Source organism: Arvicanthis niloticus, chromosome 7 (assembly GCF_011762505.2).
Source record: "Arvicanthis niloticus isolate mArvNil1 chromosome 7, mArvNil1.pat.X, whole genome shotgun sequence".
Lineage (NCBI taxonomy): Eukaryota > Metazoa > Chordata > Mammalia > Rodentia > Muridae > Arvicanthis > Arvicanthis niloticus.
Genome location: NC_047664.1, coordinates 36,600,691 through 36,625,779, shown reverse-complemented (window position 1 = coordinate 36,625,779; position 25,089 = coordinate 36,600,691). Strand labels below are relative to the sequence as shown.

At 50.4% G+C, this 25,089-nt stretch overlaps 1 protein-coding gene and 1 long non-coding RNA gene across 3 annotated transcripts; one reads left to right on the top strand and one right to left on the bottom strand.

Annotated features, from left to right (window-relative positions):
• Positions 1-591: 591 nt before the first annotated feature.
• On the bottom strand, positions 592-21,005 carry Sec14l2 (SEC14 like lipid binding 2). Of its 2 annotated transcripts, XM_034509184.2 has the most exons (12): positions 20,844-21,005; positions 18,698-18,773; positions 14,009-14,052; positions 13,554-13,613; positions 13,123-13,311; positions 11,394-11,489; positions 11,217-11,277; positions 10,768-10,851; positions 7,373-7,479; positions 7,155-7,294; positions 6,871-7,040; positions 592-2,065 (listed from the first exon to the last, which is right to left on the bottom strand). In XM_034509184.2, the coding sequence occupies exons 1-12, from the start codon at positions 20,895-20,897 to the stop codon at positions 1,935-1,937; spliced, it is 1,212 nt and encodes a 403-aa protein (XP_034365075.1). In that variant the 5' UTR covers positions 20,898-21,005; the 3' UTR covers positions 592-1,934. The 2 variants fall into 2 exon arrangements, with proteins under 2 accessions (XP_034365075.1, XP_076794336.1); XM_076938221.1 differs by lacking the exon at positions 18,698-18,773 and having other exon boundaries at positions 20,844-20,995.
• On the top strand, positions 8,904-14,903 carry LOC143443065 (uncharacterized). Its single transcript, XR_013111777.1, has 2 exons — positions 8,904-9,826; positions 12,543-14,903. It is a non-coding gene; the product is annotated as an uncharacterized LOC143443065 (long non-coding RNA).
• Positions 21,006-25,089: the final 4,084 nt, after the last annotated feature.

The window sequence follows — 25,089 nt, the reverse complement described above, 5'->3', positions numbered from 1 at the left end:
TACGGACTCCCTATGGAAGCCACCATTTTCAGCCTGTGTCCTCTTAAAACTCGTGGGACAGCGGGGCCAGGGCCAGGCGCGGGTGGGGAAGGTAGATCTGTCTGCAGGACCTGAAACACCCGTAGTGCAGGAGCGGAATTCGGAGACGGTCCCTAAAGCCACGTGATGCTAATCCTCTGCCTCCCTCCCGGGTAGTACCCGTTACAGACGCAATTCACGCCCGCCCTGCCGGTCAGCGCGGAAGAACCTCCCAACACGTCTTGAACCGCCGAATGGGGCGGGGCCTCCGCCCTCACCGTGAAGCCTCACGGGAGCATCCGAGTGCCATGAACAAAGATGGCGGAGGACACTCACCGGCTGAGCCAATCGGGAGGCAACTTGTTAGGACTTCGGAGAACGTTGTCGCGAGAGGAGAGGAACAGACCCCCTCTGTCTAGGTGTGCGTGCGTGTGTCCGTGTGTCGCGAGAGAAAAGGAACAGAATGCCTCTGTGTGTGTGTGTGTGATTTTAGCCTGCCACTTGGCGTCTGAGAAGTTTGGGTCTAGTGTAAGAGACCGCTAGGAAGCCGGCGATGGACAATGAATTCTGCTCTTTGCTTGGAAAATTGATTTCTTTATTCATTGGTTAATGTACCTAACAGCATTGTAAACCAAGGCCAGGATATGCTCCTGAGATATGTGACTAGATCCTGGGTAGCTTCTCTGGTTGCTAAGCCCTGCACCTGCCCAGAGCTCCGTCTGCTTTGTGAAACGAGTTCGAAGGCTGGGCCGAGGCCTCATTCCGAAGAAAAGGGGGATCCCCGCAAGGGCTTGGGTCCTCCTTCCCGAATTCTGGGCAGCCTATAACCTGGCTCACAAGTTGTGTGGGTTCAAGAGCTGCTATTGCAAGGTCACCTGTGCCTGGCCTCCCTTTCCCCTGGCTCAAATGCTTGCCTAGCCTATGGCCACCTTCCTGGGCAACCTCCCAACCTGGCTACCTGTGTGCGTCCCTAGGCAAGAGGAACACGCCTCCACGAGAAGGGCCTGCCAAGCCCTTGCTCTTGTCAGGAGACTGGTTCTCAGGCACTGCGGGAGACTAGACTGGGAAATGCACTCAGTGCTGTTTCAGCCCCACTTGTCATTTTTGTGTAGGGTTGCTCAAGTGGAGGTTTGCTTAGTGAGAGGCGTGGGACCCACCCACAGCCTCCTTGGCCCTTTCCTATCTATGACCCCAAAATTAATTACCCTTGTGCTTGTGGAGAGTTTCCTTCCCTGGAGAACAGTGGCTAGATACCAAAGTCCCACACAGCTCTGGGGCACTGGCAACCATTAGTAATTAAACAGGCATCCAGTGGAGCCCAGGAGTTAGTGAGGTTCTCAAGGGGAGAGAGGCCCTCTGTTAGCCTTCCAGTGCTGACCTGGGCCACTCCTGAGATTTGGGATTGGGGATGGGTGAGGAAGACAAGCTATTCAAGGCTTATGACAAAGTTTCAAAGAGCTTCAGATACCCATCACGTCTGTCTGCCTGCTCCCTTGCAGCCATCATTACAATCATGGAGGTTTGTCCCATGTTCATTTAGGAGCAAGTTTCTCCCCAGTAGCGGGCTTCCCTGATTATGACATCCCAATCTCTTCACTTCTTTCTAATTTCTTCCCTGCCACCATCCTGTGTACCCTTCCCCTCCCTGCCTCAGCTGTCCCTGGGCAGGTGAAGTTGGCAAGGGGCACAGGGTGGACATCTTATTACATCTGGTCTCTGGAGACCCCTTAGTATTCTGATGATGAGGACCCCTCTAGCTATTTATCCTCTTATTCTGAATGGGAGCTCTGCCCAGTCTGAAGTCTTCCCTCCAGCCCAGTTTCTTTGGGCTAATAGATTGTAAGAAAATGACTATAAAGAAACTGATGGGAAGACATTGAGGGGGCCAGGCCTGCTGCAGGGGGGCGGGGGAGATGTTATTTGGGGTTGGCTGCCCCCTGCTGATTCATCTTCTCTTCTGCTGCTTTGTCTGGAAGCAGGACCTCCACCGTGAAACTGACTTTCTTGGCATGGATGAAGCTGTAGGTGTTGTCAAACCGCAGGACATCTGAGGAAGCAGAAAACCAAGCATTCAGGCAGTTCCCACCAAGAGGTGAGGGGTGGTGAGTGGGGCAGGTTTGTACTGACTGAGCAAGGTGGTGTGGTAGGAGACGGAGGCCAAAGTGGTGTAGTAGTCCTTGGTCTTCTGGAACTCAGTCTCGCTGAGTGTACTCAGAAAGTGAAAAAACGTTTGACTCAGAATAGGCCTAGTGAGATGAGCAATAGAGACTCACGTCTGTAACAGCTTGGAAGAAAAAGGTCTCCAAGGCCAAAGTCATGGCTTCGTTACACCGGCAGAAGAATGTTAGCAGCCACAGTGCTTGTGAGGACACTATGTGTGAAAGCATGGGTTTGTAGTCTGTGTGTGTGATCACATTCTTCCTCACCATGACTGAAGTTGTGCAACAGTCTGACTTTAGGTCAGCTCAAAGGGTTTCATATCACACAGTGAGCCATGGTGGGGTTGGGCTTTCCTTCTGGTTTGCATTTCTAACCATAGTACTGCCTGATGTAGATCCTGAGAACCCAGTCCATCCTGCTTCTCTGCAGACTTTAGGAACCAGGTGCTTACCCTCTGAGAAGATTAGTGGGGCCAGGGGTGCTCACTGCATGCCTGCCCATAATGACAAAAGGATGGGCTGGCTGTTCATCACGGGAAAAAGTTGCCCAAGGAATTTGTGTTGTAATCCGTATAATGGAATGCTTTTCTGACATAAAAAGAAAGAGTTTAGCTGGTACACCTGTAATCCCAACACAAGAAGCAAGGATCAGAAGTTCAAGGCCAGCCTGGACTATATACACTGTTTTCGTCCAGACTGGCTATGTAGACAAAGGAAAGGGTGTTGGGTGGGAATGTCTAAGATACATGCAGAGGCAAAGATACATGCAGAACAATTTGTAGCATTTTTGTTAATTTATGTGTAAAAACTTGTTGGCCTTTGTCTATACTTAGGCTCTCTGATACTGAAGGGAAGGTTTTCTTACATCCTGTGGTGAATGTGTCTGTGCAAGTACTTGCTAGCCTTGTTCTAAATGTGTCTCTAAAGGGACAGACACCCTTCAGTAGGCTGGCAGGTGAGAAGGCCATTAGCTGTGGTTTCCTCTGGGAAGAGGGTGGCCTCAGTTGGCAGAGACGGCTTCTAAGCCTTGGCAACTAAACAGGCTTGCTTTTACTCTTAGCCTGTTTCTTTGCAAGCTTGTTCCATTTCACTCAAATGCCCCTTCAAGACAGCTAAGCACAGAACAAAAGCAGCAGGGCCTCCCTTCTGTGCCGCCCTCTGGCTTCCTCAGCGGCTTTCCCTTTTCTCACCCCTGGATAAACTGCATGAGGCCTGCAGTCAACACAGCACCTACCTAATCCCTTTTCCTCATCTCTACAAGAAGTCCTGCAGATCTCATACTCCTTCCTTTTGGTCCCGATGACAGCCTTGGCAACCCAAGTTTATCATACTTTGATCTCCTTAGACCAGCATTGAGGTGCTTCGCTCAGCAAAATATTTGCCATCAAAAACAAGGGCCTTATAGCAGGCGCAGAAAAGGGGCAAGCGTCACTGCCACTCTAGCGTCTGAATGTCTCATTGTGACACTAGTCATGTACTCAGAGGCTCCTGGAGGCCCTGGAGGCCTTCAGGTATAGGGTTTCTCAACATGTGTTGGGTAATTAGCCCCTTTGAGCATCTTAAGGTTATCAGGGGCAATGTCCCAAAGGGAAAGATGCTGTTCTTTAGGGAAGGAGGACAAAGGTATCCTCTTACCCGTCCATGTATGTAGTGGAAATTGTTTAAATTACAGGTCCGGGGCCCGAAGGTTCAGGTTAGAGCACTTGCCCAGCATGCAGGGAGCTCTGGGTTGAATCCTTGCTGCCTCACAATTATTATATTCTCATTGGCTTCCTTTTGTTTGCCTTATATTCCAGATAAGAGTATTGATTTTTAAGCTTATATGTAGGTGTGTTACATTATCTGTGAGTTTCATTTCAGAATAGCAGTGGGGAGAGTAGGCACTATCTGAAGAAGGAAATGTTGGTTCTTAGATTCAGAACCACTTCTCTGGAGAGTCCGTGGACCCCAGAAGGAAATCTGTTCTAGCCCACTCCTTTGTGTTATGGTGAAGGGAAACGAAGCCCATTCTTTAGAGGTACTTGGTTCCAAGCACTCTGGAAGAGTTGGCGGCAAAGCTAGACATTGTCAGAAAGCAGGAAGGCATCGGTGCCCAGCTGGCCTCTTCTCCCTGGTGCTGTCCGGCCCCTTCCTATAGTGTTTGAGATCTTCCTAACCACACTGTAGCCTCCCAATCAAAGCCCAGACTTTTCTTCACTCTTTCCATCCCTAGTTGAGCATTCCACACAGTAGGCTCTCAGTAAGTGACTGGGAAGAAAAGGTGAAACCCATCCAAATGTTTGATATACCTAAACATGAGCCAGAGAGGCTCTAAGGCTTAATTCTCTATGGGGTGACAATACTCCACTTTGCAAGGGTTATCTGGCTGTCAGCAGCTTTGCCCTCCCACAGGTAAGCTCACCTAATCCATGGTCTCAGTGACCCTGCCTCCAAATGACACCTGATCCTACCTTGCTGCCTTTCCATCTGGGAACTTCATGCTGTGGCCTGACTCTGCTCCTCCAGCAAATAAGCAGATCCCAGGCAGGTAAGTGTTCTCGTAGGGAACAGATCCAGGAAGGAATAAAATAAACTGAGGATTTTCAGTCCATCCTGGTTGTATTGAAAAGCTGTTTGTCCTTTAGATATGAGAGAAAAGCAGTTGTGCTGGAGCTCGCCAGCTCCTCCACAGCCTCTGTGGAAGTGCTTCCTTGATCTGAGACTCTCGTCACATCCAGGATAAATGTCTTAATTGTCTCTTGGACATTCTGTGACTAGGAGCCTCTGGTATCCTCTCTTAGTGTTTATACTAGTAACATAATGTGAGCGACAACATCTCTTGTCTATCTATACCATAGCTTCTTCATCTCTTAAAGGTTTATTTATTTTAATATATGAGTGTTCTGTCCTCATGCACATTAGAAGAGGGCATCAGATCCCATTACAGATGGTTGTGAGCCACCATGTGGGTGCTGGGAATTGAACTCAGGACCTCTGGAAGAGGTCTTCTCTGCTGAGCAGTCTCTCCAACCTCCAGCTTCCTCATCTTTTAAAGAAAAGTCAACCTTGAGTGTATAATGAGCTTTCTCCTTTGTAGATGACAATGTCTGGCCTGTGCTAAGCCTTGCTCTTGGTACCACAGAGTGCACACATTCTCCTGAGACCTGGCTGCTCTCTAAAAGAGGTGAGCAAATCCTGCTCCTCAGGATTGTGCACAGTGCACCTGAAGATAGGGAGCCCCAGAACTGCAGGCTGCTGGTCTCTGCGGGGCTAGTGTACATACCCCTGTGGTGCTGCCTCAGCAATGGAGCCTAGGACTTCTCCCATCTTTCCCCATAGTCTCCGGGGATGGTCCTGCTCTCTCCGTTGCTCTAATAATACTGATGGGTACAGGTGCTGAGTTGCATGCTCTATCTCTGGCATCACGCCCAGAGCCTCACAGATCTTATCACATGTGAGCTGGCATCTCTGTAAGATCCCAGTTGCAGCAATCAGGAAACAGACTTAAGAAGGCTAAGTCATTTGCCCAAGTCTACACACATAGTCAGTGGGCAAGTCCAGCTCAGATCTGATTGTAAAGCCCTAGCCTGTTGCTTTTCTACTCTCCATCCCTTGACTCTGTCAGAAAGGAAACTAGAAATTTGCCTGGCTTGTTGTATGTAGCTGGCATACATTTCTATACTACTATACTAATAACATATTATATATACTATACTAATTAGTATACTAATATACCATACTATACTATATAACACTATAGAATATATTTACAGAAATAGAGGAAAGAGAAAGCCCTCTGTAAATGCCCTAAGTTAGTGTAGGTTTCTCAGAGTTCCTCTCTGTATACACACTCTTTCCCCTCAACCTCAGGGAACATGTACCACACATGCAGCATTCCATGTTTACCTGCTTAACATGAATTGACATCTTAGCTGTCAGTGTATTCTCTTCAATGATGCCATGGTGCTCTGTTGTAATAGTGAACATTCTCGTGGCCATGTCCACTGGCTCTATCAGCTGCTAGGAGCTTCTTGGCTCCTCTAGCTTTATATATCTGTAAAGGTTTCTGTTGGACATATTTCAGGACTATAACTTCTGGGTCGAAGGGATTTAAGACAATACTAAATGACCTTCTGTGGGGGCTTTTGTCATGTGTAAGCTGCCTTCTCATGTCCTGGACTTGCTTTTTGGTCAACCCGGAGCTGAGTGGTGTTCAGAGTTCAAGGCTGGCCTTTTTTGGCATGCTGTGCCCTGTGGAGATTCCCTCCACCCACACAATCAATGCTGGGTCTCCTGCTTCTGGCTGGCTACTGTCTCGGACCTAGTCAGCCTTGGAAAAGCCTGTGTACCTCAGGCTGGCCTCAACTTGTAATCCTGCTTTATCCTCCTAAGTGCTGGCATTGTAGGTGTGCTCCACCATGCCCAGCTCCCAAAGCAGATGTTCTAAACCTCTGTACTTACCTGGTACAGTGATTCACCTTTACTTGGGAATGTTAGGGGAGAGTGCCAGCCAGCTGTCTACTATCTGGGCCCCCTTAAGCAAGTCACTGCATCTTTCCAATTCTACTTTTCCTGATATGTGCCAGGATAGGTGACCCCATAGAGTGCCCCCTTCCTGTTCTAACACCGTAAGGTGACCAGTCCACCGAGAAAGGGGTGCGTAATAAGCAGGAAGGTAATGCGCCTCAAGCGGTGCCAAGACCCAGATACTTACAGATGCCTGGCTCACTGCAGGTGAGGCTCCCATCCTCAGGGACCATGTGGGAATTGTATCTCTGGTTAGGCAGCACCTCCGTCATCTCCCCTGCCCGCTGCCGTTCCCCCATCTTGGTCTTCAGGAAAATCCCAAAACCCACGTCTGATCCCTCCGACATAAACTGCCACCTGCAGAGGACATCCACCTGTGTGTGTGTGTGTCCATGGCAACTGGGTTCTTCTACCCTAGCCCATCAACTGGTATTTACAAAAGCTCAGGTCTCTAGAAGCACCCAGTCCTACCTGAGGACACAACCAGGGAAAAGAATCTCATACTCCACTTGGTGGGAGGAGCCTCGGGAGATCTGCACACTATGTTCATACTGTTGCTTCACCTGGTCTCTCACATAATACTGCTTGGGGATATCACCCCCATAGTTGATCTAGAAGCAGAGCACAGGGTGAGCTGGGGTGCGCATCTGAGCTAAGACCTTCCCCATTGACATCCAGCTGGCCCATACCTTGGATTTACACTTGGGGTTCCCATCAGAGTCGGTCATGGTGCCTCCATACTCCACAGGCAACTGGTCAGGGCTGATATGTTTGAGTAAAACCTCCTTCCAGTTTGCTGGCAGGAGAGAGAAGGACAGAAGGTATCACTAGGCAAGACTTCATACCTGGTGGTCAGCCCCAAAGAGGCAGAAAAGGCAGGCCCTGCCCTAAAAGGGAGCATTAGACGCTGGGCATGGTGCACACTTGCAGGCAGGAGAACCAGTAGTTTGAGGCCTGCCTTGGCTTTATAGTGAGACCATGTCTCAGGGAAGGGGGAGCACTACATGAACATGTGATACATGCTCATGGGGTTAGGAAGAGCCACTAACCAGAAGACAACCCTGCCTGGTCCAGGATGCAGAAACCCGGGACTGCTGTTGTTATGGTAACTGACCATCTCAACCTCGGGAACCTACTTCATTCTGAGCTGCCTGCTGTGCAGGATTGTGAGGGTAGCAGAATGAACTGAGGATATGTGAGAGGGCTTTGTAAATTAGTATATTACCTCTCCAGGAAAGGATACAAACATTAAATAAAATAAAAGCCAAATGGGGGCCCCTCCATGCAGAGGAGCGTGCGGCGGGACCAGAAGTCTTGAATCCATGGGTTCTCATCCAGTGACGCTGATCTCCCATCTTCTCCTACATTTCCTGGGCTGAGTCATGACTTACTGGGTAAGCACCTCACTGCAGAGTGGCCCCTTAAGTGGGCTTGTCTGTTTCCCGCCCACTTCACTTGTGTTCCTGTTGCTTTGGGCTGATTGGCTGCTTTTTGTTGTTACTCTAACCAAATCCTCTCCTGATTGGAGCAATTATTAACTCTTGAGTTAACTCTCGATGCTGAGAACCATTTTCTCAGGAAATACCAGTCTGGCACAATACCTTCATACCAGAAACCACTCTAACTGTATAGACTATCAGTTGACTATAAGCCAGCAGCTCCAGGCCAGGGACTAGCCTAGCATCCTGTGCACAGATGACGGGAACCGACAGTCCTGTGTCTGCCCACCCTCAGGTATCTGTGGCCTTGGGGTGATTTCATTGGCACTGCTAAACTCCAGTGACCACCCTGAAGTAACTTTTATCTCTCTGTTGGGGATCTTCTTTCTTCCCAATCTGCCCAAGGCACATTTGGTTGAAAGAATTTGAAGTGTGGGTATGAGAACAGACTGAACCTCCTACATAGCTCTGCTGCCAGGGAACCAAACCGCCTCACGCACTTGGTGGGTGGTAGCAGCAGTAAAACCAGAAACCATAAAAACCTATTGCTCTGATTTTTTATCTTCTCCCAGCTGAGCAGGAGAGCTGGGTTAAGGGAGAGGCCTTCCCATCTAGAGGAAAGCTAGCACTTTGGTGCAGACATCCTAACGTCGTTTTGTTTGAAACAGGGTCTCTGTAGCCTAGGCTGGCCTGGAATTTACTATGTAGTTCCAACCTGCCTTTCTCCTCCCTGGTCCTGGGATATCATAAATGCATTTTTGTTCTTGCAAAAAAAAAATGCTATTGCTATTATATGTGTGTGCAGTGCATGTGTGTGTTGGGGAGTTCTGTCTCTTCACTGTGGGATCTGACATCAAACTCAAGTCATGAGCCTTGGGTGACAAGCATATGCTTACCTGTGGAGCCAATCCAGCCCACACTGTTGTTTTGACACAGGGTCCCACTATGAAACCTAGGTTAGCCTTGAACTTAGAATACAGCCCAGAAAGACCTGGAACTGGAGATTCTCAACCTTCAAAGTGCTGGGTTCATAGATATTTACCACTTTCCCAGTCCCAGGTTGCCACTCTCACTTGACCTTAGTCCAAAGGTCAAGAAGCAATCCACACCAGCTACTTGCAGTGCGTTATTTAAAGGCAGCCTTGCAGACCCCTTTAGACCCTCTATTACTACTACCAGCCCAGCTCAGAGCCTGGCCCAGTCCAGCCTGTAGCCCTTCAGTTCACTCCCTACTGCCAGGGGCCCTAGTTCCTGTGTGTCCTCCTGGCTGGTTGGGGGTGGGGGGCAGTCACACATTCTTCCCACTTCTCTGCATATCCAATCCCTGCTTCTTCACCAGTCACTAATGACTTCCCACTTTCCCCAGTGGGCTCCTTTTACTCTGCCTGCACTTGAACTTGGATATTCCCTGAGTTCACATCAGACTCCTATATCCTCAGCATAGGCAGGTCTTGCACGGCCAGCCGCAGTGTGCCCACACTCATCCTGAGAGTTGTTCGCTCCGGCTGAAAATTACTACCCATTCATGCTTTTAACCTCCTCTGTGCAGCCCTTTGAATTCTGATGTTTTGCTTCCTAGGTAAGTTGTAAGTCCAGTCAGTCTTTCCTCCTTTTTTCCTGAGGCCGCTGCCTTAGTTTACACCATCTCTTGCATGGGCAACAGCATGGCATGCGAACCGGCCTCTGGCTTTCATGGCCTTGTTGGTAAGTACAAGCCAGTTGAAAATCTGACCGTGGTACTCTCTGCCAAGCACTTCTCTGGTTCTCAGGGCCTAAGGAGTCATGCTATAGCCTCTCAACATGGTGTCCTGGTATCCGTGTGGCCTGGCTCTGGCTCCCTCTCCAGCCTCGTCTCTTGCTGCACCTGCCTCGCAGTCTTTACTCGGTGTTCCTCTTTTTGCTTTGTTTCATGTGGCCAGCTTACACATGTTGCTGTATTAGCTTGGGTGGCCATGGCTGTCCTCTCAACTCTGGCAGGATGGGTATTGTGCCTAGGTGTGACTGTACGCCATGGTTTCCTCTTTCTTCTGTGTACCACATCATGCTGATTTGAAACTAGACCAATTTGTTTCCCGTTTGGCTTCATCACCACAACTTCCCAACTTACCTTTAACAACAAACAGATGCTTCGGTGTTTCAGGATAATTTTCTTCAAACATGGTGAGAAACTATGGGACAGAATTGGTCTAGTTTCATAAGCATGTTTGTATCTCTCTTCCCTGAGAGCTAGCCAAGGGACTCTGTCTTAATAATCCTGGCAGCCTGACACCTCGTCCTGGATCTGGCACAGAAAAGGTATTTGTCCTAAAATGATCTCCATGGCACCCTCTTAGTGCTCTTTCTAGTGTTTTCTAGTTTGTTCAAAAAGCCTTTTCTCTGCAGTCCTCTCTCCCCTAACTTAAGCCCCTTAGGGATAAGCACTAGAATTCCATTCATCTGACTGCATGGTGAGCCCAGGACTTGCTTCTAGAGTATGTGAGGGAAAAAAAAAATGTCCTTATGAAAACAGGAAGGCACAGACTGTCTCCACTTGCCCCTGTGTCCCAACTACACCTAAGCAGAAGACAGCCCCAGAGGCTGTGGCCAAACCTCTAAAGCCAGACCCAACTCAGTTCACACACCTCCGCCGAGTTTGGGCCACTTACCTCCCAGAACCATGATCTTCTTCCGAGTGTCCTCACTCAGGAAGGGCTTGATGAGGTTATAGGCCACAGGGAACAGCTTGGGGGCTGGAAGAGAGACAAGAGCATGTGAAGCAGAGAATAAGGGTTAACTCCGTCTCTGACTGCATCATCTACCACCCACCTCTGCCCATGGGGCAGCTACGCGTGAGGCTCAGCCAGGCATCTTTGAGGTCTAGCTCTCAATCTGTACAAGGGTTGGACACCCTCTTCTATGGCATCACCAACCTGAATCCTTACTGGGCCTGGTGGTTCAAATGTTCTGGGAACTGTAAAGCATCTGTACGGGTTAAGGTCAATGTCAGGCTTCTTGAGCCCCTCCTTTGGCTCACTGTTCACTCAGTCTGCCCCCAAGAAATGGTTTCAGTCTCTTGTTTCCCATTTGGCTTCATCACCAGAACTTCCCAACTTACCTTTAACAACAAACAGACGCTTCAGTGTTTCAGGATAATTTTCTTCAAACATGGTGAGAAACTATGGGACAGAATTGGTCTAGTTTCAGTAGCTCAGGCCTGCAGGCCACAGCGCCCTCCACCCTCTGAGTAAGCCTAGCTGAGCAGTCCCTCCTGCCCCCACACCCTGCCTCTCACCTCTCCATAGGCCTCCACTGCTGGTTTCCAGAGGTGTTTGAGTCCGAGTCCCTCACAGTCATAAATCATGGTGATGGTCTCTATCTTCTTCCCTAGCTACAGGGAACAGACAGAGAGAGGAAGCCATCACCCCACCCTGCAGGGGTTCATGCTGACTGCTCAGGTACACACATAGCAAGCAGTGGATGGGGGCTGGGCCCCAGGGCTTTTCATATGCAGATGTCGCCTAGGAAGGAATATTGACCTAGACAAACTGTTCTCCTCTAGCAAAAGGACACTGGGTGGATCAAGATCACATCTGAGGTCCCCTCTGTCCTTTGGGTTCTCCTGAGGGTCTCTGTCTTCCTGTCAGTTACTGTGTGCTCCCTGGGTAGCACCCATGCAGCCCCAGGGCCTCTCAGTCAAGCATAGATGCTTCATTCTGTCTAAGCTCTAAGGAAGCATCAAGTTGAACCCCTTTTGTGTGCCCAGCCTCTCAGGGGTTCTGTACTGAGAGGGCTCTTTGTGAGCTTCGGCAAATAATAGTGCTGAGAGGCCCCCATACTTTAATACATCTGCAACTGCTGGGTGGGGGCTGGAGGGTAGGGTGGGAAGAAAGGTGAGGGACACCTCTATCTAGGTCCGCAGGCCTTCCTTTCTTTTTTAAAAGATTACATTTCTCTCTCTCTCTCTCTCTCTCTCTCTCTCTCTCTCTCTCTCTCTCTCTGTGTGTGTGTGTGTGTGTGTGTGTGTGTCCATGCCACAGTGTGCAGCTCAGAAGACAGTTTGGGGAAGCTGGCTCTCCTCTTCCACCCCATAGGTTCTTAGGCTTGCTGGCAAGTTTGCTTACCAGCTGAACCATCTCTTCGGTCTTTGTCTTAGCAAGGGGAATTGTTGCCCTGATCTCTTGAAAGTACACTTGGAGGAGCAGGGGTTCTGGGTTCATCTGCACCAGAAGTACCCCCACCCCAAAACAAGATCTCACTTTGTCCTCACAGAAACAAAAGTTTTCCAACCGTGTAGTGAGATGGTATTCTTTGTCCTTCTTGGTTTTTTGTTGTGCTGAGAATTAAACCTAGGCCCTGCCTGTGTGAGGCCAGCTGCCTGTGGCTGAGTGGCATCTCTAGCTGTAATAATTTATAGTTTATACTTTTCTTTTGCTGTGTCTAGGGTCTCGATATATAGTCCAGGATAGCTTCAAAATCAAGACCCTCTTGCCCCAGACTCGTGGATCATGGGATTGCAGGTGTGTTCCACTCAACTTGCTGCAATGCAAGTTGGTTTTTGCTGTGGTGGATGGGGAAGCCCTGGGTGTGCTGTGAGCACTGGACCACCTGAGCTCCAGCCCTCGCCCTGGTGAGGTTTTATTAAGCCAAGCATCTTCAGGGTGCAGGACTGCCTTTTATTCCCAGGTCTTCCCTGGACTCCGCTCCTATACTTTGTGGCAATAACCAATGGTTGCTTTAAGTTTTCCTTAGCAAAGTGAAAGCATGAGAAGATGGAGGTGTGGTTCAGTGGTGAAGTAGAGCACTTGCCTAACACATACATCGCCCTGGGTTCAGTCTCCAGGCAAAGGAATGGTGGTAGGAAGGACACAAGAGAGAAAAGAAAAAAGATGGATTGGTGACATTTTGTTCATCTAAAACCTTGAGATTTCAGGTTTATGACACTCAGAGCCTGAGGCTGTGCTTCCATCCATCTCCGTGAATGCCACCATCCAGTCACTCTCCGTGGCACACAGGCCACCCACCTTTGCGGTCTGCTGGGTACACTCCTGCAGAAGCAGCTCACAATCTCTCATCTTGGTCCTGAGCAGATCCTGCTTGGAGGCAGAGAACAGCAGACCCTTGGCATCCAGAGGGCCGATGATGTCATACCAGACAGGGCAGCCGTCCAGGTCGTAGCCACACCTGCCACCTGACAGATACTGTTGGATCACCTGGCCAAAAACAGTAAAAACACCTGATGGGCTGGCCCAAAACAACCACACCTTTCCTGGGTTCATTCGTCTCTCCTCCACCTCCCTCCCTTGGGTGCCAAAAATGCCTATTTTACAACTTTAGGGACTCCTTTGGCATTGTCAGCCTGTCCTCTGAGGCTCCCAACCCAGTAGACCATGATATGGACTGTGAGTCTTAGAGCATCCTTACACAGGAATGGAGGGGGATAATTTGTTCTCACCTCTGGTGGCTGCCAGCTGATGATATTGTCAATGTCCTTTTGCTTCCGGAATTCCACATGCTGTAAATACACAGATTTAGGAAGCATGGGGTGGAAGAATTAGGAAGTCTGAGGTGTGTGGTGGGGGTGGGGTCCTGAATAGGAAGGACTAGGTCAGCCACCAGAGCACAGGTGACCCCTAGAAGGAACTGAACAGGAGTAGAAAGGAAGGCCCCAGTTTCTTCAGATATCTCAGCAAGAATGTCATTGTTGAGTGGTCCGGAAGTAGGAACGCCTGATATTTCCAGGGAAGGAAATGCACTTTGTCCCTCAGGGATAAAGCAACAATTGTTGGCTAATAGCTGGGTCACAAACCAAAATCTATGATGGGGTGGGTGATGGGTAGGCAGAAGTCCAAGCAAGACGTGAGTCGGGTGGGAGGAACTATAGGATGGGAGGTAGCAGTAGACACTCACCTTCCGGAGCATGGCCTCGGACTTCTGCAGGTCAAAGCTTCGGGCTGTAACAAAAGCATGGTCAGGGTTGGGTATCAGACTGCATGTCTTAAGGCTGGGGCCAAGTCCCCCTGTGGCTTCCCCCAGCCAACTGTCAGCTTTGGCTCAGAGCCTTCACCGAGGGCTTGTAAAACAGCATAGCCCTGAGTTGGTGGACTTGACAGGTCAAGTTCAAGGCAGTTGGGAGTGGGGTCAGAGTATCTGGGCAGATAATCAGGTGAAGGGTCGGAGAAAGTGAACCCTGGATCCTTTTATCAATTGGCCATACCCCACAAGGACAAAATTTATCTCTGCTACAGTATAGCATCGAGCCCTGAGAAATTGACCCACAGTTCAAAGATGAACACAGCTGCCCGAGAACCTGGGGCCAGAGTTGGCCAAACATCCTGGAAAGGTAGGGGAGTTGATATGCCTCCAGCTAATCCTGACATTTCTCTAAAAGACCCACACATTCCTTACAAGAGGACATGGGTTCTTGAGTCAGTTCACCTGGGCACACTTCAACAAGTTGTCCTCAAATCTGAACCCAAGATTTCACTGTCCCTGAGGCCACTCGTGATAGCCAGAGTTGCCACGTGTACCAGTCAGTTGTATTCTGCCGTCTACTCCAGAGACAGAGTTGTCTTCCCCCATCATGCAACAGGACTCCCAAAACATGAATTCTGAACTGTCCTCCAGGGCCTTCCCTCCCACAGTGCAGCCTGCCCTTAGAGCCTTTTCTCACACTCCGCTTCATGACCATCCTAATGGCTTCCCTTTGGATGTTGCCCTTCCGGTGGGGGCCTCTCCCAGGTGATCCTCACAAGCTGAGCCCAGGTGTTGTTTGCCCCTTCTCCAATAAACCCTCAGAATTCTCTTGGCAGCAGTCATGCCTTTCGTTCAAATGGAGCTTAGAGTCAACTGAAACCCCAAATCCTTCACACCTGTGCTCCAGCTAAGCCTCCACCCACTCCATAGAGAGGCAGAGCCTTCAACATGTCTCCCATCTCTTCACCACAGTCTCCTTCATTCCATCCCTTTGAAGAGTTTCTGAGACTGATCTATGAACTGTCCCTCCTGGCTGCACATCCTCCAAGGATTTAATTGGCATCTAGATCTGCTGATAGCCCTGGAACCCCAACATACAGGCTGCCCTTTGGGCTGTCAACAATACCTTCATCATTGCTCCCTGACTCTGCATTCTTGAAGTCCTCTATCTGAGTCAGGATGGTATGTCTAAAGGTCTGACCAAACCTGGGTGCGATGCCTTTGTAGGCTGAGACAGCTTGGTCTCAGGTTTGAAGTCAGCCAGGACTACATAGGAAGTTCAGGCTTATTCATGCTACATATTGAAACACTGTCTAGAGAGAGAGAGAGAGAGAGAGAGAGAGAGAGAGAGAGAGAGAGAGAGAGAGAGAAAGGAAGGGCCAGTAAGATGGTTCAAAGGATAGAGGAACATACTATGCATGCCCAGCAACCTGACAACTTGAGTTTGTTCCCCAGAATTCCTGTAACAGAAGATAACTACACAGAGTTATCCACTCCCCTCCACATGTGCATTGTGGCATGCACTCCACACCCCCAATCTCTCTCTCACTGTCCTTCCCCCGTGCTCCCCCCACACATACATACTACACATCTTAAAATACTTTTTAAAAACAAGAGAAAATGAGAAAGGGTTGGCCAGGCCACAGCCACCATGTGCCAGAGCCCTTCTGGCAGATCTGAGCAGCCACTCTGGCAAGCTGGGCTTAGGAATTTCCTCACTACCACCCTTCCTGTGCCAACAGCAGCCAGGGCAGCTTCTGGACAAATGTAATGTTGGTCTGTATCTTGGCTCCTCCACCTTGTGTGTTTTATCTCGGACAAGATACTGTGTATGCCTCACCATACCACTTAAGAAGCTAGAACTGCATGTCCTTTTGTAACAGAAGAGACAGACCATGAAATGAGTTTCTCACAGAAAGGACACCCCTCTAGAGAGGAGAGCCCTTACCTTCCTAGACAACAGGGCTCCAGTAGTAGTGAATGTTATGAGAACTTCTCCAGTTGACAATTATCTGCCAAGGGTCCAACATTCAGGATCTTCCCCACCCCACCCCACCCCACCGTGTCTATTGAGTCCGGTCTTTCTAGGCTCCCACCAAGCTGTTCACAAGCACCTGAAAGCCTGGCTTGGGGGCACTAAACAATAGCCTGGCCCAGGAGCAGCCAGGTTTGCCCATCCCATGGGCATGTAAGCTGCAGACTCAGCTATGCTGTGCTCTTTCTCAGGGCTCCTACTGCCTCTGTTCTGTCTTGCTCACTGACCTTCCTTGCTGGGGTGGGTACCCAGATCTCACTTCCAGCCAGAGAGGCAGTGCAAATTCATGTGTCTTTGAAGAGTGCCAGCAATAAAAAAAAAAAAAAAAAACAACAACAACAACCACCTGAAAAGCTTCTACCACTTTCCACTGCAAAGGTCTCCTTTAAAATTAATGAGGTGAGGGGGGATCAAAAGCAAGGTTTTTGTTTGTTTGGTTGTTTGGGGTTTTTTGTTGTTGGTTGGTTGGTTGGTTTTGGTTTTGGTTTTGGTTTTTTGGTTTTTCGAGACAGGGTTTCTCTGTGTAGTCCTGGCTGTCCTGGAACTCACTCTGTAGACCAGGCTGCCCTCGAACTCAGAAATCCACCTGCCTCTGCCTCCCAAGTGCTGGGATTAAAGGTTTGCACCACCACTGCCCTGCAAAAATCGTTTTTTTTTTTTTTTTTTTAAGGCAACAAAAACTCCAATTTAAATTTGGAATAGAGTCTGAGTAAGCCAGAGCTGCTGCCCAGAAAATATGAGGCACAAATACACTACAGAGGAAAAACTTCCTCTGCTCTATAAAGCAGCCTTTGAAACCAGAGGTGTAACTCAGAGATAAAAATGCTTGCCTGCCTGGCCATTCTTCTTGCCTCAGCCTATAGGTATGTAACAACACACCTGGCTAGGGCTCAAATCACCTGTTTAATCTACTGAGATATTATTGTGGAGAGTGCCATGATCTTAATTTCTGATTTTTAAAAATAAACTTGTATGTATTCATGGGTATGTAGTAGAATCAATTCTCTTCTTTTAAAAAGTCTTTCCAATAAATGTCTAAGAATGAAAAAAAAAAAAAAAAATGCTTGCCTGGCATGCATCAGACCCTGGGTTTGATCCTCAGCAGCTCAAAAATGATTAGGAAGGGAGGCTTGCCTTCAGAAGCCAGCAGCTCACTGGGAGGAGCCGTCTGAGACTAAGTTTTCTCATCTGGAAAATGGGAATGCCCGTCCTACAAGGGTATAGCTAGTACCAGACATAGGCCCTGGCTAAACTACCAGGCCTTATACACACGGTTCATGCCATTCCAGGATAATGATAGCAAGTGTTCAGTATCTAGGAAACCAGCTGCTAAGACCTCACACTGGCCTGAGCAGCAGAGCTATTCAATGGCTCTCTCTCACTTCTCTGCCTCCCAGCAGCAGCTCTGTGGTTGGATTATCTTGGAGCTGGCCCTTTAAGGAGGCTACTATCTTCCCACTCTCTCCACCCACCTTCTTCTAGCCTTACCCTTTCAAGCAAATGCTAGGCTGAAATTTCCTCCAGCATAGACTGACTTTATTGCCACCCTCACACCACCCCTCTACCCTCTCTAGGTGGACTGGGAAAGGAGCCAGATCATATAGGTGGTGGGGTAAGGGTAGGCAGATGACACTTCCAGAGGCCTATGAGCCGCACATGGCTCTCCTGGGTGCACCTGTCCTGGGGTGTTGCTAGCAGGCCTTCAAGAATACGCCAGCTTTATTAAATTTCTGGAAACAAAAATTATATGTTTTTGTCTATTGCAAGTCTTCCTGGGCCCAGAGATGTGTGAATATGCCACAGGGCAGGTCTTGTTCTGTCACATTTATGACAGAATTCTACCTACAAACTGGAGCTCTGCTTGCCTAACTCAGGAGAATTTCCTCATTTTTATGTCTGCCAATAAAGTTTTTATAAGGAAAAATGAAAGTGTGTCAGAAGAGCCTGGAAGGTTGTCCCTGCCGTGAATAACAGGAAAGGGGAGGGAAGACGACATGAGGTACACGGAGTGGGGCTGAGTCTGATGCTGACACTAGCAGCATGTTCCTACTGGTCCACGTGCGGGCCTTGTCCTGCCATGTCTTTCAAAAAGGCTAGGCACCCTGTCTTATCCACTTCTCAGAGGAGGAGCCTAGAGATCTGTGACCTTGGCCCGGGTGTCACAGCCAAGCTGTCACTTGGCTAGACTAGAACTCAAGACCCTGGTCTGTGGAGCGGGAGAGGGTGCCCTCCTCGGTCCCCATTCGCAGTCCCTTCATTCAGGCTGACAGGGTCATGACCCTTGGTCCTAATCTCAGCTCTGCCTCCAACTTTCCACATAGTGGCGCCTTTCTGGGCCTTAACTTTCCTTGTGTCTTCAGAGCAGACTTACAGAGTAGATAAAAGGATGCTGATAGTCCAGACCTAGAGGCTTGCTTCTTCATCCTGCCTGCAGTTCACCTGTCTGAACTTCCATGTGTGTATCCTGTAGAAGGGCTGAGGCTTGCGAGGGATTGCAAGCCATCTTTTTGTCTCAGCTTGCCAGGGATTCCAGAGGGCATCCTTCTATTGTCCAGAACACACCCCTGTCCCAGCCCCTCTTCCCTCACCTCGGAGCCATCGAAGGAGAAAGTAGTCATCTGGATTGGGCAGTGTGGGCAGCACGTCCTGGACATTTTCTCGAAACTATAGGGAGAGACAGCTGGGTGAGTGGGAATTCCCCGGGCTCGGTCTGCCCAGAGCGCCCCTCCATTAGGGGCCTTTGCCAGAGCCCTCCTTTGCATACTATTGTAGACACTGGCTGAGTTAAGGCCATGCATTGGCTGTGTTGCTAGGGGAGCTAGGTAGGAAAGGAGGGCATGGAAAGGGAACAGGGTACTGCCCTGCCTCACTTATGAGCACACCTCCATGTTAATCTGGTGGGCAAGTAGGTGTGTGCCCAGCCAACAGTGACAGATAGCAGGCACTCGGCTCATGCTGTCTGTATTCCAAGCACCTGTTATGTGCACAGCACTGGTCTTGGCGCTGTGTCTTACATCTCACCCAGAGCCCCTAGAGGTATCACTGTCCCCATTTTACAGACGGAGAGATGAAAGACAAAGAGGCTCAGCAACACTTCCAACATCTGGATACAGATGCGAGTCCAGAACCCAGGCTCTTTCCTCTGCAGCCTTCCTGCCACCTTGGTAATGGGATGGGGAGCAGAGGGGAGGAAGACTGTAGTCTCAAACGACTTCGTTCAAAAATGGTAGTGGAGCCGGGCAGTGGTGGTGCATGCCTTTAATCCCAGCACTTGGGAGGCAGAGGCAGGCAGATTTCTGAGTTCGAGGCCAGCCTGGTCTGCAGAGTGAATTCCAGGACAGCCAGAACTACACAGAGAAACCCTGTCTTGAAAAACAAACAAACAAACAAACATGGTGGTGGAGCTGAGTTTGGAAGACTACAAATGCAGCGGGGGGGGGGGGGGGGGGGATGGACAATCAAGATGGAGGCGACAGCCCCTGCAGGTGGCCACAAAAGGGAAAAGTACTAAGAAAGCCACCAAGTGAGGTGGACAGTAACCCAGGACAGTCCTCCTATCTCCAATCTCTCACTACCCAGTAGTAAACAGGCAGCCTCCTGCCCTCCCTAAGCCTCCTACCCCAGCAGAGACCTTTAACTGGTTACTGACCTGTAGGACACCTCCAGAGGGGACCAATGAGGACTGGCCACTTCTGCCCTTTGCCTTAGGTCAGCTAGGTCTAATCAGACCCTCCCCTCCCCCAAAAGTAGCTCCCAAAGTTAGGACAATGGTCATCTAAACAGCAAGCAGGAAGCCACCCTTCACCAAGGATCTCACCTCACCCCTGACTTAATCCCCACCAAACCTATGTCCAACAGACTTAGCCTTCAGGTCAGCAGCAAACTAGGCATGGGGGGAAAGTCGCACACAGGAACCACATCTGCTGCCACACTCTGGAATAAATAAGAAACTGCACAGCTGGGAACACGGGCTGGACCCCATCAATTCCGATCCCGTGCGACTGAGCAGATAGTCTTTTGGCCAGAAGGGCCAGCTCCTGAACTTGAATGGAGTAGATAAGTCCCTCTCTGCCCGGGTGCCAAGGCAAAGCCTAGTCATGTCCTTTCCTTTTGAGTGGCATCACTAAGTCCCTTGCCAGGCAAGGGTCTGGGTTGCCAGAGCGAGGGGAGCTCTTCTCTCCGAAAGGATCCCAACTTAGTGAATCCCGGGCCATCTTAGACTTCGCACACAAGAGGTGCCCAACAGTCAACTCTTCTAGTTTCATCGAAGAGCACACAGGATAGGGCTTGGCCCAAGGTCGCACAGTGACTTGGTGCCTCGCAAGGGCTATGGGGAGTTTGCCAAGGAACTATCTGGGACCCTTCCATATGCCGCTGCTCCGCAAGAGGAAAACCTCCCGGAAATGGGAGGAAACCTGGAGCCCTGATCCTGTCCCACGGCCCTGCTACCAGTCCCTGCCAGCCCGGGGAATGAATGTTGCCTTTGTGCCCTCAGCTGCCTCCCGAGGCTTCCAAGCAACCACTTCTTCCCAAGAGGGCACCTCCGGGGCTGCTGGTGCTGGAGATCGTGATGACCAAACTTCCCGAGGTCCTCACCCTGAACGAGAAGCGGTCCGCTGGGCACTAGCCAAGCGGGGGCGACCGGTCGCTCGCCCACGGGGACCCGGGGACCGTCCCTCACAGCCGCTTTGCAACCAGGGACGAGGGCCACAGCCAGCCCAAGAGCAGGCTCACCTTGGCCAGTGCCTCCTCCTGTTTGGGGCTCAAGTCACCGACTCTGCCGCTCATCGTGGCTCAGCCTCGGGGCGCGGCGCCTGCGGCAGCTGATGAAGCTCCGACTGGTTTGCCGCCGCAGCCGCTGGAGTAAAGTCCCAGTCTTTGGCCGAGGCCCCGGGGCTGGCAGCCAAGACCCGCCTCTTAAAGGAGCCCGAGGGGCGGGGCGAGGCGCGCAGAGGCCCTGGATTGGAGCCAGGATGCTTGCTCATACACCTGAGGAGCTACTTGGGTCTGGATCCTCATCCTAACCAAGAGGAGGCTGGAAAGCTCTAGCTAACGATGTCTTTTAAGGTGCGACTCCACAAGGCTGGACCAGGCTGTTCTCATCGCTTTCCTTACCCCCAAAAGTTGACAGCTCTCTGGTGCCCACTAAGAAGGAATGCCCCTTAAGCGTCTTTCCGCCTTTCCGTAGGAGCTGTGGTGTTCACTCTGCTGTCTGCTTATGGTCACTACGACAAGCTCTGCTTGGGGGTGAGAGTTGACCCCCAGGGTTGCTAATGTCACTCAGTTGGTGGCAGAAGGGTTGCCTAGCATGCACAACCTTGAGTCGGATTCCCAGCACTGCATGGTAGTGGTGGCACATTCCTGCACGTACCTGTGATCCCAGCATTGGAGAATCAGAAGTTCTGATCACCCTTAGCTATTTACTGGGTTTGAGGCAAGCCCGGAATACAAACAAATAAACCAAAGGGATTGGAAAACCTTTTTCCTCTACTTGCAGAAAAGGCACGGTGAAGAACATGGCATCTAGCTGAGGGAAAAGGAAGACCAGCTTCCCCACCTAAGACCCAGTTCTCTGCGGCCTAACTTCCCTACTCTCCGGGAGCCACGCCCAAAGCTCTCACATCTCGGCTGGCATTCTCTGTTTCCTCTGTGGAAATGAGGAGGCTCAGGTCTGAGGGCCCGTGTTCCACGGGTGTCTACAGGGCCCTTTGCCTCACTGCATTATTGTTCCTTCACTAACTGCGGTGATTATGGGCAGGAGGCTAGCGGAAGTTAATGTACACAATTCCCAGGCTTGACTGCTTCTGGCCACCTCCTAGCCGGCCCTGCACAATCGTCCATTGCCGGCTGCCTAGCCTGATCTTAGCTGTAGGCTAGACAGAGAGGAAACCACAGTGGAAGCCAGGGCCCACAGCAGCCCTGCTGTGGCTTATCTACTTCCCAGCTCTGGCCAAGGCCTGTGGGCTCCCCACTAGTGACAAGTTTGACTAGTGGGTGGACTCTGGCAGCTGTAGCCTAGCAGCTTCTTGTTCAGCCTATGCCATCAGACTGCCTCCCCAGCCCCCAGTTACTGCTTCTGACTCACAATAATGTTCATAGCCTTCTCCTTCTAGAGCCCCCTGCCACTTTGATCTTACTTTTGAGGTAATACCTGGTCATGGGGCTGAGGCCACTTTTTTCTTCCTACCGTATGTCAGGCTGGAGGCATTGTTCTAGAACCCAGAAATATTCAGATAGCACCTTTTGGTCCCCAAACAGACTAAAGAGAACACAAGAGCAAGATAAATGGTCAAAAGGAGACTCAAACAGTGGGGGCTTAGACGGATGATGCTCTCCTCGGATGACAAGGAAAGAAGCTGCTCTCCCAGAAGGCCCCATGGAGAGAGTAGAATTCAGCCTGCACCTTAAGATGCGGGAGAAGTGGAAGAAACTCCTCAGCTTCTATCAACACAGTAGCCTGAGCTAAGTTCTGGCGACAGGTGCAAAGCATAGCTACAGTCAGAGGTGTGAAGGCAGCATGCTGGTCGGGGCAAGGCGGGTGGTGCCTAAACCCTTGGTGTGACCTTCCTTAGGACCAAGCTTCTAGGCCATGAGACCCACAGGACACACGCCCTTGCTTCAATTATCAGAAGCCCCACAAACCCTGCATCCCCCAGTCTAGGCTCCTGTAAACATGGATGGAGCGTGGTGGCACACATATGTAACAGCACTCAGGACTGGGGCAGGGAGGCCAGCCTGGGCTCAAAGAATGACACGTATTGGAGGGGAAAGCAGAGAGGAAGGAGAGGATGGGGAAGGAGCTCCAAAGTGAAGCTCTGTGCTGGGAATGGCCTGGAAGGAAGATGACGTAAGCTCCAGCTCATAGAGTTCATGTGACACCTAACAGCAACAGCGGCGTGGGTAGAGGTGGGGATGGGAGTGGGGAACAGGCTCACAGAGGCCAGGGCTTGCCCAAAGTCATTGATAGCATGACAGATGTAGGGTGCCCAGTGGCTGGGCAATGGGAAGCTATCAGTTGAACCTACTCCTTCCTGCTGGGCATCAGTGTAGCGGTGACTCCTCAGCTGCCTCAAATCCAGGTCTTGGGAAGCAGAACGTCCCACCTGTCTCCCCTCACCCAGAGTCAAGTCAGGTGGCAATAGGCCTGTTCTTGGCATAGAAAAGGACCCTGTTGTGCCCTTGGTGTGGCCTCCTCCTAAGAGATCTGAACAAGGGTGGGCTGAGGGGCAGCATGTGGCTGGCAGGTCCCTAAGCCTGACCTCAGCAGAGTTACCACGCAATGCAGGTGTCCCTGGCTACTTAGCTTCTGGCTTGGTACAGGACAGAGCCGCCTTCCTCACTGGATGTGAGGCCTTCGAGAGCTTTAGTAGCCTCCCAGGGGCAGTGTGTTCTTAGTAGGACAGCCCCTCTGGTGGTGCAGCCCCGACAATTTAAACACCCATGCGGATGGCTTCTCTTAGAAGGGCTGGCCAGTTCTCTAAGGTAAGAAGTCACATGATGTGTGGAGAAGCTGAGGTGAGGAGAGCACCTGAAGTCAAGACAAACCTGACTGCAGGAGCCACTCAAAAAGTCACAAGGGGCATGTTTATCCCAAGGGACTTAGTCTCTTAGTCCCTGAAGTCTCTCCCCAAGCCCAAAAGCTGTGGATACCCAAGAAAAAGACTAAGCAAAGAATTCTCCCTCCTGTCTGCCCCTTTCCAGTTCTCTGGCTGCTTACTGCCTCTACTGAGATTTGCCATGTCCAGCCCACTGGGAAGCCAGTGGTTAATCTGATCATATAAATCCTAAACAGTCTGGTAAATTCCTCCAAGCTGGTTACTGAGGCTCTCCCCTCCTACCTTACCGTTTCTCCCTTCCCTTCCCCCTGCCCTGCAATACTCCCTCCCTGCAAGCCATATTGCTTCTCTCCACTCAAGAACCATCACTTGATGATCCTTCAGAAATCACCCCAATCGCATTGTCTTGCTTCAAGGCCTACTCCATCTCTTCCCAGCATCCCTTGTGGCCTGAACTGCCAAAACCCCCTTTCCATACACTTCCTTATTGGTCAGAGATGTTCCCTGTTGCTCCCCAAACACATTTCTCCCCTCTGCCCCTGTCAGTTATTCTTATTTCTTCCAGCCAGCTCTTGCTTGGCCCTCAATGCCCTGACCCAAAGTTGTTTCCAGAAACTTCTCTCTTATCTGTCCACCAAAATGTGACCTCTGCTGACCAGAAGCCCTTTCCTGACCTTCACCAGGACTCTTCTCTGTTGTGACTGTCACCTGGACTGACAGGAAGGACCTGACCTCCAGGGTAAGGGGGCCTGGACTTAAGCTTTGGCAGCATACGTGTGTGTGGTTCTGAGTGTGTGTGTGTGTGTGTGTGTGTGTGTGTGTGTGTGTGTGTGTTTCTGAGTGTGCCTGGCTGGGAACTGAGGCAGAGGAAGTACGGACAACTGAAAGAAGAGCTTGGGAGCTTTAATTTTAGGAATTAGGGCACTGGGATTTAAATTCTTCTAGTGAACAGCTCTGGGCACAGGAAGAGCTCTGGACTGGAAGTGTCAGCCCTTTTCTGTGTCCCAGAACTAATGTGTCATGGGGGCTATTCAGCACCAGCACGCATGGGTGTGAGAGCAAGAATGGGGGCACCGTGTTCCCCTCATGGCCACTTGCTTGTGCCTCCAGGGCCTCTTCATCCAATGGAGAACATTGGCCTCAGAATCAAAGTCCCTCCCCTAGTGCCCTGACCTCAGATCTCCTGATGCCCACGGCAGACAAAGTGGTACAAAGATTGGCACTGGGATGTGAGACAGAAACACAGCCCGGTCTTTTAAACCCTTCAACAAATATTTGTGGAACACTCTACTTCCACCACACCAGGGCCATAGGAACTTTCTGGAAAGCCCTTGAACTCACAGGGCAGCCCCGGAGGAAGGTCCCCTCCTCCTAACCCTGCCTTGTGGGACTGCAGCTGCCTCGGGTTAGCTCTCTTCTCTGAG